Consider the following 12,810-nt stretch of genomic DNA (forward strand, 5'->3'; position numbering starts at 1 on the left):
GGGACTCAGAGGGCTGCCCTGAGCCCTGAGAGGGTATGAGAGTGAGCTAGAAGAAATCACTCACTAGGGCCAGGGCTCTGCGAGCCTCCCCCATCCCTGAGCTCCTCTTCCGTGGTCTGGATCCCTGTGACAGGGAACTTGGTGGGGGGTGGGGGGAGTGGACAGCACCCAGGGGCTACGGGAGGAGGGCCTCATTTCCGGGCCGTAGGACTGTCCAGCACAGCAGGCTCCTCTTGACACCGGAAGTAGGGCCAGATGTGGAGGGCACTGGCAGATGTGGGGAGCAGTGGGGCATTCATCCATCAACCCCTCCTGGCGAACCCTGATACCCGCACTGTATTTATGGCCCCTGACAACCGTGAGTGGGAGGGCTTCTCATGAGGAGGCTGAGACCAAGGTCCCAGGGCTGGGAGGCAGTCCCTTCTCTCTCCACTCCACGGCCTGGCCTCCTGAGCCCCAGTGAGGGGTGCCGGATGGAGGGAGCAGAGAGACTGAGAGAGAGCTCGAGAGAGGGTGGCAAGCCCTGGAACAGATGCGCAGGGACAGTCCGGAGGTGGATGAAGGGCCTGGACTTCGTAGCCCTCAGGGAAGAGCAGGGCTGGCAGTGACCAGGGTTCCCTCAGTGTAAGTAAAAAATTGACCAGCTAAGTCCAAAATTCAGGGGAGAGCCGGCTGTGACAATTGAGCACATGAACTGTGAAGTCCTCACCTCGCTGTCCCCCGGGCAGATGGGTGTCTTATCCCCATCTGCACCCCCCTCTCCAGCCCCACCAGGCAGCCCTGGAATTCTGCGGGTTGCCACATGCTGCTCTGAGCTGTGTGTGGGTTCGAGTCGCCAGGAAGGTGGAGAAAGGAGGTGGCTGAGGACAGGAGTTGGAGGGCTCTGGACCCCGGTTGGAAATGGGCTCTCTCACCAAAGCCACCTGGGTAGAGGTACCCCAGTTGGAAGCTTCTGGTCAGGGAGGCAGGCCCTAACTGCCCCAACCTGGATGTTTCGGGCCATCCCCACCCCGACATGAATGCCTCTGCTGAACATGCATGTGCAGGACCCCAGAGGGGCTGTTCTTCTGGCTCTGGCCTCCCCTGCTCACCCAGCTTTGCCAACCCCTCCTCTGTCCGGCTCTAGCATCTGGGACATGGGGTGCACATCCCGGGGTGGCAGGCTCACACAGGGACTAGGGGAGAAGGTAAAAAAGGCTAGGGCCTTCCCAGGGCTCCAGTCATATCTCAAGCAGGTGCTGGGCTCACCAGCAAGCTTGGCAGGAGCCTGGGAAAGGTTTACAAACAACACGCTTGCCACCACCCGTGATGTATGTAAGTTTCCCATGTCTTAGGCATTCACACAATGCTGTCAAGATTTTTTTGAACTCCCTGTTTAATTTTTTATTTTTATTTATTTATTTAACTTTAAAATTTTTTTTTATAAACATAAATTTTTATCCTCAGGGGTACAGGTCTGTGAATCGCCAGGTTTACACACTTCCCAGCACTCACCAAAGCACATACCCTCCCCAATGTCCATAACCCCATCCCCCTTCTCGCAACCCCCCTCTCCCCAGCAACCCTCAGTTTGTTTTGTGAGATTAAGAGTCACTTATGGTTTGTCTCCCTCCCAATCCCATCTTGTTTCATTGATTCTTCTCCTACCCACTTAAGCTCCCATGTTGCATCACCACTTCCTCATATCAGGGAGATCATATGATAGTTGTCTTTCTTCGCTTGACTTATTTCGCTAAGCATGATATGCTCTAGTTCCATCCATGTTGTCGCAAATGGCAAGATTTCATTTCTTTTGATGGCTGCATAGTATTCCATTGTGTATATATACCACACCTTCTTTATCCATTCATCTGTTGATGGACATCTAGGTTCTTTCCATAGTTCGGCTATTGTGGACTAAGTTTTTATTTGACATTTAATATTTGACATTAGTATTTTGTATCCCCCATTTAAATAGTTACTGAATTTTGGTACATCAGCTTACCTGTCATTTTAACAAATAGATGCTTATGAAGGAAATCCTATACTGTTACTACCAAAAAATGAAAATCAGAATCACTCACCGGAAATAGAAGGAAATGTTGTAAGTAAATACTTAACTTCTAACTAGATGCTGTTGGTTCCTGTAGGTTCTGAGCCCAAGGCCAGCTTTGGTTTGTGAAATGGTGATTGGCAACTAGGGAGGTATGTTGAAGGGGCTGTAGGGTCCAACTGGGATTTTCTCCTTGACTGATCGGAAGGTTGAAAAATAGAAAAAGGAATGTTTTCTTCACCAAGTGACTCAATATTATTTCATAGTCTCCGTGTGTTGCTTGAAAGCATCTCAAGAAACACTGGTCCTTTATGAAGCCTGAGCATCCTGTAGCTACAGCCCAGAGGTCATTGCCTTTTCCAGAAGCTGTTGCTGACCCCCTGGTGTCTCTCTTCTCACCTTTAGATCTTAGCTTCTCCTACCTGGAATACCAGTTATTCCTCCTTTACTCCATAAGTGTTGGGATCTTACTTGGATGAGACATGGTGCTGGGTACTGGGACAAGGAGCAGTTGAACAATCGAGCAAAGTGCAAAGCCAGAGAAAGAGGATGCAAGAGGGCTTCATGGAAGAGGGGTCACACAAATGGATCACCAAAGATGAGTAGGAGTCTCTGGGTAGAAAAGATGGAGGGATATTTGAATTGCAGCAAGCTGGAAGCTCTGAGCATTATCATCCCCGATAATGGAATGATGGCGGCTAGGGCTGGGATGAAAAGATCAGTATGAGCCTTGAGTGCCAGGAAGGTGGACCTTATCTTGGAGGTGAAGGGTAGTGACTGGAGTTATGTGGTCAAGTCTGGGTTTGGAAAGACCACTCCGGCTGCTGCGTGGAGGAGGAGTCAGGACTGAGAGAGGCAGGGAGAGCAGTTATGAGCCGATGGCAAAGATCCAGGTGAGGGCAGAGTCCAGAGGGCTGCTGGAGTTGAATGACCAGAGGCAGTCACACCGTTTCTCGAGCACTTCTCATGGGTCTCAACCTAGGAGACGGGCACCCCATTAACAACATCCTTTTACAGAGGAGGGAGCAGAGGCACGGAACACATACATAACTTGCCAGAGTCACACAGCTTGTGAGTGGGGAGCTGGGGTTGACTCAGGTAGTCTGGCACCAGAGCCCCCCACCTTCCTTATCTCTGTCTTCTGGTCTTGCTCACCAGAACATGCTTCTCACTTTCTGGCCGGAGTAGGGGGCTTGCAAGTTCCAGGAGGGCTGGAAAAGCCCCACATCTCTGTATCCCTCCCAGTGCTCAGTACGGGCTAGGCAATCAACCAAGGTCTATTCCATAGCCCCTACTGGGCCCTGCTGGAGGACCAGGATAGTCAAGGCCCTTGCCTTCATCCTCAAAGGTCAGCCAGCACCAGCACCACTTTATGTATTTGGTCCTTCTCCTGCATCTTCTGTGTGAGCCCGGGTTGCCATTTCCGAGTGCTGGTGGTCATGTTGCTCTGTCACCGTCTTGGCCTCTCTGCCATGCCAGTTGTCTCCTTCATCAGACTGGAGTCTCTGGGAGCAAGGACTGGGCTCCCCATCAGACCTGGGCTCTGAGAGGCTGGGGCTTGTCTTCTCGCTCTCACTGGCTGCTCTCTGCGGGCAGGGTACAACTCCTTGGTACCCCAGTCCTACCACCCACAAGTGGGCACTAAGTCGGGAGCAGGGGCGGGTGCAGACAGTGATAATCATCAATGTGGGAGGTGACTCTACTCCTGGGAGTTTCCCTCCCAGAGGGGCTAAGCCTCAGACCTGCTGTCAGGCCAGCCAGAGACCAAATCCCAAGATCTAGGTCACCCCCTTGGCAGCAGAGCTGATTTATGGCACCCCTGACAGCCTAATATCACCAAATTACCCCACACAATGGAGAGAGGCTGGGCTGCCTCTGGGCAGTCACCAAAGGACGCTGAGCCTGGGGCAGCCCTGCCGCCTCCCGAACCCAGATCTCCTTCATGTCCGAAGGGGGAGGCTGGTGCAGACAGAGGGGCACACCTAGGCGTGCCACCTTCAGCTGGGGGTATAAGTAGGAAGGCCTGGGGATGGCTTGGTACCCTGCACTCGGGAGCTAGCAGCGCTCCAACGACTGCTTCCTACCCGACGAGCCAGCCATGAGTTGCAGACAGTTCATGTCCTCCCCGTGGAGCCGCAGCAGCTCTGGGGGCAGTGGGGGCAGCATGATGTCCTCCTTCAGCCGCATGAGCTGCTCGGGAGCTAGTGGAGGAGGGGGCCGGTTCAGCTCTTCCAGTAGCTATGGAGCTGGGAGCTCTGGGGCCTGTGGGAGGGGAGGTGCTGGCAGTTTTGGCTCCAGCTACGGTGGGATGTCTGGGGGAGGCTTTAGTGCTGGTAGCTTTGATGGACGTTCTAGGGGCTTTGTTGGTGGTTCTGGAGGATGCTTTGGGGGCTCTGGGGGCTTTGGTGGTAGTTCTGGGGGAGGTTTTGGAGGTGTTTCTGGAGGAGGTTTTGGAGGTGTTTCTGGAGGAGGCTTTGGTGGGGTTTCTGGAGGAGGCTTTGGTGGTGGCTCTGGAGGAGGCTTTGGAGGTGGTTCTGGAGGAGGTTTTGGGGGGTTTGGCAGTGGCTTTGACAGTGGTGCCAGTGGTATTCTGGGTGCTGATGAGAAGACCGCCATGCAGGACCTCAATTCCCGGCTGGCCTCCTACTTGGATAAAGTGCGGGCACTGGAGAATGCCAACAAGGAACTGGAGAATAAGATTCGGGAATGGTATGACAAGCAGGGACCCAGGACCTTCCACAGGGACTACTCGTCCTACTATGACACTATCGAAGACCTCAAGAACCAGGTAAGTGGGGAAACTCTGTTCCCTCTCTCCTGGTCTCTCTGTCTCTCTGTCTCTCTCTCTCTCTCTCTCTTTCTCTCTCTCTCTCTCACACACACACACACACACACACATTCACACGCTTCATCTTTCAAAAAGGTCAGATGTTAGACCCTAGGCTTAGGTAATAGGGAATCCATTTTTTTTTATTATATTTTTATTTTTTTAAAGATTTTATTTATTTATTTGACAGAGAGAGATCACAAGTAGGCAGAGAGGCAGGCAGAGAGAGAGGAGGAAGCAGGCTCCCTGCTGAGCAGAGAGCCCGATGTGGGACTCGATCCCAGGACCCTGAGATCATGACCTGAGCCGAAGGCAGCGGCTTAACCCACTGAGCCACCCAGGTGCCCGGGAATCCATTTTTTAAGAAATATTATGCTTTCATCAAAAACAAACTGTTTGGTTCTTGATAGTACCAGGGCTGGGATTTTGGCCTGGGCTCTAGGCTTTCACCATCATGTTCCTCACTTTCAGAGTCTGAACAGAGCAGAAGAGAGGCTTAGATGAACAAGGGTGAACCCGGGACTGGATGTAGGGGGTCTCCTCCTGGCCTGCCCAGATTGGGAATGAAGAGGCAGTGTGGAGGGAGCACAGAGATGGAGGCGCTCTGCTGAGAGCCAGTGATACAGTCCTGGGTCTGCCATCAATTCACTGTGTGATCCTGGGAAACCTGATGCCCTCTCTGCACCTGTTCTCCTATGTATTTAATGAAGAGGATGGGCAGACCAGCTCTTAGGTCCCTGTTGATTTGAAACTTCTATAATCACATGAAAAACAGGTAAGAATGCTACTGCCCCCAAACAGGTAGGTCATATGGCTCAAGAGAGGAGAAAATCTGTGCCTGCCTCTCCCCTCACTCTCTAAGAATTTAGAGCTTTCTAGTTTGGGACATTAGAAGCTGTATTTCTTCCTTCCTACTTCTCCTGGACCTCTATAGAGGCTTGTCTCAATTTTTCCAGGTACACATGCTCGTTGTTTACGTGATGAACAGGATCTAGAACTCTGGGGATAAAAGTAATCTATCTACTCTTCCATTCTCCCCCATGTTTCCCCCTTCTGCCCACCCTCCCACCATCCAGCCATCTATCCACTCATCCATCCATCCAAATGTCCATCTATCCATTTATTCACTCAGTCAGTTTAATGAATGACTAACCTCAGTGTTGCCCTTGGCAGACATAGTGATGTAGCAGACTTGGTCTCTGTCTTGAGGAGTTCACAGTCTAGCCAATTTGCTGTTCCCACCTGTTCCCCTTGCCTTTACAAATTCTGATAAACAGCCTCTAGACATCCTGTTTCTTCTACCCCAAACCTCTTCCATCTATTTATCCATGTGCAATCTTAGCTGCGCAGGGAAAAATTCAGTTTTCACCTCCTTCCTGAAGTCTTTCTTGATCTCCTATAGCCTTATGTCATCTTTCCTTTCCTTGAATTCTTCTATGATAACTTTGGATGTGGTAGTTGACTGTGGGCTCTTTGAGGAGAAATATCTCATTGATCTCTAAACTCCACAGTGTCTTTTGTAATATATCTTTAAATATTTGTTGAGTGAATGAATGAATGAATGAATGCCACACTGAACATCCTTGCTGAAGCCCATGAGAGTTCTGTGGGTCGTACCAGCTGTTGGAAGCTCCTTCTATCTCTTAAGCGTCTTCCTGGATGGAGTCCTCATCTCTTACAGCTCTGCCTGGCTTCTTGCCCTCCCAGCAGGGAATCATAGCAGGGGAGCATGAGTTCCATGCCATCTCCTCTTTTTTTTTTTTTTTTTTTTAGATTGTGAACATCACAGTGAACAGTAATAAGACTCTCTTGGATATTGACAACACTCGCATGACACTGGATGACTTCAGGATGAAGTGAGTTCTGCTCCCACTCCCTCTGTTGTCATCAGTCTTTCCCCACCCTGTAGTGCTGTGAAGGTCCCTATAGGGACAGGTGCCCTCATTCCCTACTGTGGCTGGTGTGCAGGTATGATATGGAGAACAGCCTACGAAAAGGAGTGGATGCTGACATCAATGGCTTGCGGAAGGTGCTTGAAGATATGAACATGCAAAAGTCTGACATGGAGATGCAGTATGAGTCTCTGCAGGAGGAAATGATGGCCCTGAAGAAGAATCATGAGGAGGTACGGCCCTGGGTACTTGTGGCTTATTGAGGAGAGGGAGGAACAGAAATACAGAGACAGTGAGGGGACAGCTATGGGGCACTGCTTGGGAGACACCCTCTCCCTGACATATGAGGACACTTCCAGCGCCTCCTTTGCACTGCCTATGATGGTGGTTGTGCTTTACCTTCACAACTGTGCCTCCTTTTTGAACCTCTGGGGAGGGAGAAGGTGAAGGCTACAGGTTGGTGGAGAGGATCTCACCCCTTGACTTCACATCTCCTTTGTTCCTGGCAGGAGATGAATCAGCTGACTGGGCAGAACTCTGGAGATGTTAGTGTGGAGATAAATGCTGCTCCTGGCAAAGATCTCACCAAGATCCTCAATGACATGCGTGAAGAGTATGAGCGGATCAGTGCTAAGAACCGCAAGGACATTGAGGTGCAATATGAGACTCAGGTGAGCAGAGTGGGCTGTCCATTCAACCTCTCTCTCTCTTCCACGGATCCCTCCACTCCTCCACCCCATCTCTCTATTCGCCCACCCCTCCATCTCTTAGTACAGCTGTCACCTATCCATCTTCATTCATTAAACCACAAACATAATTATTGGGTAGCCTGTCGGTAGCAGGTTTTATGTGAAGTCCTGATGTCTCAGAGATGAGCCAGATAAGACTGCTGCCCTCAAGAAGCTTATGGATTATTACATATGTGAACCAGGCAGAGCATGAACAACTCATGTAAGGCTATGTGCCCTCAGAATCTAGTAGAGGTACATAGTATGCTTCTCATGCCACACTGAGCTCTCTGATGACTCCCTTCCTCCTTGGGCCTCCAGTGCTTAGCATAGACCCTGGCACACGAGAGCATGGTCTATAGTGTGTATGTGTTTGGGGGTCAGTTTGAAATAAGGTTAGAAAGGTGGTTTGGGGACAAGTATGAAGAGTCTTGAAGCCTTGCTGAGAGGGAATGTTCAGTTGGGGGAATTTGATTACCCTGGCTGGCTAGCAGACCCAGAACTCAGGATTACTTGTCTTTGTTTTTGGTTCACTCTTGGCCCCAGAGGTAAAGGTCTGGGGGTTGGGTGCAGAACTTTGCCCATGGAAGTCTCTGGTGCAGCCTGATTCTCATTGAGCTCTTGGATTTTCAGATGAGCCAGATGGAGCAGGAAGTGATGACCAGTGGCCAGGAGATGGAGTCCAACCACAAGGAGGTGACCCAGCTCCAGCGCAGCATTCAGGAGATGGACATTGAGCTGCAGTCTCAGTTCAGCAAGGTTGGTAGTTCTGCTCTAGACCCTCTGTCAGGGTGAAGCACCGAAGGCTTGGCATGATCCCTGGAGTGGGAAGGGAAGGGGCTATGATGTAGCATCCCTCTTACAGCCTCCTTCTGCCTCCTAGAAATCAGCCCTGGAGAAGTCCTTGGAAGACACCAAGAACCGCTACTGTGGCCAGCTGCAGCAGTTGCAAGGGCAGATCAGTAACCTGGAGGGCCAGCTCACGGAGATCCGGCAAGAGATTGAATGCCAGAATCAAGAATACAGCCTTCTGCTCAGCATTAAGACACGGCTGGAACAGGAAATTAAGACCTACCGCAACCTCCTTGAGGGTGGCCAGGAGGACTTGTAAGTTCCCTGGGACTCTGTGGAATCCCTAAGAATTTCTATGCTCCTGACACTATATCTGTCCCTCTAGATAGAGGCATCTGGGGAAGTTCCTGTACACAAGGGTCTGATGGGTTGATGTAAAGGAACCTCAAGGCATTTGGGTTTTGGGAAAGGAGGTTGGTAAAGATGAGAGAAGGGACTAGTCTTTGCTCCAGGGAGAGGGAGGCTCTCTCTTCAAGTTGTGATGCCAGCCCGGCCTGTCCTCTGCTTTGCAGAAGGAAACCTTAGGAAGACTCATATTTGGGTCTTGACTCTGTCCAGGTCCATCCTTGAATATGTATGTGGGGTCACTAATTTTTCTCTCTGTGTTATCTTTCCTTCTCAGTGAATCTCATGAATCTGGACGAAGCCACTTTGGAGGTGGCAGAAATAGATATCAAGGTGGAAGTGGAGGCAGTCATGGAAGAGGATCCTGGGGAGGAAGTGGTGGCAGCTATGGTGGAGGAAGCAGTTCTGGAGGAGGGAGTGGAGGCAACTATGGTGGAGGGAGTAGTTCTGGAGGAGGAAGTGGAGGCAAGGGAGGAAGTGAAGGCAGCTATGGTGGAGGGAGTAGTTCTGGAGGAGGAAGTGGAGGCAAGGAAGGAAGTGGAGGCAGCTATGGTGGAGGAAGTAGTTCTGGAGGAGGAAGTGGAGGCAGCTATGGTGGAGGCAGCAGCTCTGGAGGAGGAAGTGGAGGCAGGAGAGGAAGTGGAGGCAGCTATGGTGGAGGAATTAGCTCTGGAGGAGGAAGTAGAGGCAGCTATGGTGGAGGAAGTAGTTCTGGAGGAGGAAGTGGAGGCAGGGGAGGAAGTGGAGGCAGCTATGGTGGAGGAAGTAGTTCTGGAGGAGGAAGTGGAAGCAGCTATGGTGGAGGCAGTAGCTCTGGAGGAGGAAGTGGTAGTGGCTATGAAGAAGGCAGTGGATTCAAAGGAAGTGGAAGATCATCTCAGTCCCAGTCCTCTTCCTCCAAATCTGGTGAATGTGATGATAAACAAGGTAAGGGACAACTCTAGCTTATGAGGTCAGGGGGACATGGGTTTTAAGCTGTCAAGTTACCACCCCTTTTTGAGTATCTTTGAGCTTTCTGGGAAATGAATATTCTGAACAGATCTAGATTTTAGGGAGGTGTGTACACTCTAGTGAGGTGTAATACATTTATTTATTTCTGAATTATCATTCATTAATTTTGACAGTTTTGGGTGAGGCTAGGACCAAATCTACACATGTTCTGAGTCTCAATAGCATAGGAGATGGGTTGGAAAGTGTGCATTATCTTATATATTTCCCACCACACTATGAGGTGGGTATTGTTTTACCTATTTTAGAGATAAGGAAAATGAGGTTCAGAGAAGATATGTAGCTTATTCAAGGTCCTAAAACTAACAATTGAGGGACTCAGCTCTGTGGGTCTCTACAGCCAGTACTTTTAATCATCATGAGGGTGGGGAGACCTGGATCAGCATTAGTTCAGGTAGAAAAGAGGTTCAGGTGTTGTAGCCAATGGTTGGCTCATACAAGTCTGTTATATGGTGCAACCATCTAAAACAGATACTGAACATAATAATCTAAATGTAGAAGAGTCACACAGTCAAGTGGTCTCCAGGTCAGAGAAAGTTTCCCCTCTTGTATGTTGAATTTTATAAAATAAAAATTTAATATGAAATTGTAGTAAAAGCCTGGGTAACACAACTGGGAATGTTTAGCTCAGAGAAGCCTTGAGGTGTGTGGGAGCTCTCCTTCTCTAAGGTGTCTGATGTGGTTTTTGTATGTTAAGTGGCACTGCAGGGCCATGGATGTGTTTGAGGCCTTGCCTCAGTATATAAGAAATTTACTAATATTGCTGTTGAGTAGAGGAAGGGCCAGGCTCATGAACCTTCATCCTCAGAAATGGAAGGGTATTGGGGCTGAGACTGGGTGGCTCAGTCAGTTAAGCATCTGCCTTTGGCTCAGGTCATGATCTCTGGGTCCTGAGATTGAGCCCCACATCCAGCTCCCTGCTCAGTGGGGAGCCTATTTCTTCCTCTCCATCTGCTGCTCCCTCTGCTTGTGCTCTCTCTATCTATCAAATAAGTAGAATCTTAAAAAAAAAAAAAAAAAAAAAAGAAACGAGAGAGTATATGTTAGGGCCGCTGCAAGAGAGGTTTAGGAATTAGATGGGGGCCACTGGGACCCCAGGGTTCTTCCAGCTCTTTGAGCTCCAGTCTCCTTGCTCCCAGTGTGCCCTTCTTTCTTTAAGTCTCATTCTCTCTTTCTCCTCTTCTAAGTTCTCTCTTCACACTCTTACCTCTCTTCCTCTCTCCACAGGCTACCAGAATCAATATTAGAGCTCCTGTAAATGTTCCTGGCCCTGCCCCAGCTGAGTGTCCTCCAGACAGGCGGCCTCCCTATGAAGCCTGCTCATTGTCTTCTGGCATCAGGCACAGCTGGCAACGAGCCCCAGAGCTCATTTGGGACTGCCTTGAGTGGGTCTCTCTCTGCCCATTGACTCCCTCCCTTGGGAGGGTTGGGGAGACCTCTCTTCCACTGTCTGGTCTGGGGGTGATCCCACTCCTTGCCTGATTTCAAGTTCCTAATAAAGCATTCCTACTGCAAATAAAACTTGGGCTTTGACTGATTTGTTCTTTGGGATTAAAAAAGAGCAGAAAAGGGGCACCTGGGTGGCTCAGTGGGTTAAGCCGCTGCCTTCGGCTCGGGTCATGATCTCAGGGTCCTGGGGTCGAGTCCCGCATCGGGCTCTCTGCTCAGCAGGGAGCCTGCTTCCCCTCTCTCTCTCTGTCTGCCTCTCCGTCTACTTGTGATTTCTCTCTATCAAATAAATAAAATCTTTAAAAAAAAAAAAAAAAAAAAGAGCAGAAAGGAGGTGAAGGGAGAGCCCACTGAATCCACTTTGAAGCGTGTTAGTTAGGTTTTCTGTAAGTTGACCTTTGCTTGTAACAAAACAACCCAACATTTAGTGAATTCAGATGACAACCATTTATTTAGCTCATGATTTTGCAGTTGGCAGTGTAGACTCGCAGTTCTATTTTCCTTCATGCATCTATGGTCAGCTATAAGTTGGCTAGTGGCTCTGCCTCTGGGGCTTGGCTATGTGTTGTTGGGGCGTTGGGGGATGAGTGAGGCACATGACTCTCATCCTCCAGCTGGCTACCCCAAGCAAGTGTCCCAAGAAAGTGAGTAGAATATGCAAGACCTCTTGAGGCTTAGGCTCAGAGTAATCACTCTGGCCGCATCTTACTGTCCAAAGCAAGTCTCAACCTTGGCCAGATTCAAGAGCAGGGGAAATAGACTCTTCTTGATAGTGGGAGCTACAAAGTCACATGGCAAGGGCATGGATATAGGAAGGGCCATAATTGAGGGCAGTTTGTGCAAATGGTGTGCCATAGTCTATTAGCAGGTCATGTGTTAGGTACAGAGGGAAACAGGACAAAACCAATGTGATTTTGCTTTGGAAGATTTCACAGATGGTAACAAATACAGTGCAAATAAAGTGCTCCAAGGCACAGTAAGGAATATTCCACAAAACAACAGCCAACAATGTTCTCCAGGGATTCTGACCAGGCCTGATACAAAACTCCTTGTTCTAACTAGGGACAGATGGCCCCTCAGCCTATGTTTCAGAAATTACAACTGCTTATCAAACCTTCCCAAAGTTTGGAGGCTTAAAAGAATTACATTTGTTTGAGGGCTTGGTGGGGACAGCTCACCTCGTCTCCACTTGTCACTGTGGCTCACAGGCTAAGGGCTGGAGTCATTTGAAGTCTTGCTCATATGTCTGGCCCATGGGCTAGAAAGACTCAGATGTGGGGCTGGCCCCACAGGGGCTCCTTAGCAGCTCTATATGGAGATTCTCAGTGTGATCCCTCCAGCAGGGCAGCTTTGGGGTAGCCAGATTTCTTCTATGCTAGAGCCGGGAAGAAGCTATTTTGTTTTATTCTCTAGACTCAGAAGTCATGTTGTGTCCCTTCTACTGTAGTCATGGACCTGCTCAGATCCAAGAGAGGAAGCATAGACCTTGCTGTGGGAAGGATTCTAAGATGACCCCAGTTATTCAAACAAACACCGATCTAGGTACTGCTGCGAACGGATTTTGGAAAAGTAATTAATGTTTCTAATGTGTTGACCTTAGACAGATTACCTGGTGGGCCTGACATAGTCACATAAGCTTTTAATTTTTTTTAATTTTAATTTTTTTTTATTTTTTAA

At 49.4% G+C, this 12,810-nt stretch overlaps 1 protein-coding gene across 1 annotated transcript; it reads left to right on the plus strand.

Annotated features, from left to right (window-relative positions):
* Positions 1 to 4,130: 4,130 nt before the first annotated feature.
* Positions 4,131 to 10,931, plus strand: KRT9 (keratin 9). Its single transcript, XM_059149655.1, has 9 exons — positions 4,131 to 4,464; positions 4,528 to 4,820; positions 6,633 to 6,715; positions 6,828 to 6,984; positions 7,261 to 7,422; positions 8,113 to 8,238; positions 8,363 to 8,586; positions 8,954 to 9,603; positions 10,912 to 10,931. Exons 1-9 carry the CDS (start codon positions 4,131 to 4,133, stop codon positions 10,929 to 10,931), a joined length of 2,049 nt encoding a protein of 682 aa, XP_059005638.1.
* Positions 10,932 to 12,810: the final 1,879 nt, after the last annotated feature.

The sequence above is a fragment of the Mustela lutreola genome, chromosome 15 (assembly GCF_030435805.1).
Source record: "Mustela lutreola isolate mMusLut2 chromosome 15, mMusLut2.pri, whole genome shotgun sequence".
Taxonomy (NCBI): domain Eukaryota; kingdom Metazoa; phylum Chordata; class Mammalia; order Carnivora; family Mustelidae; genus Mustela; species Mustela lutreola.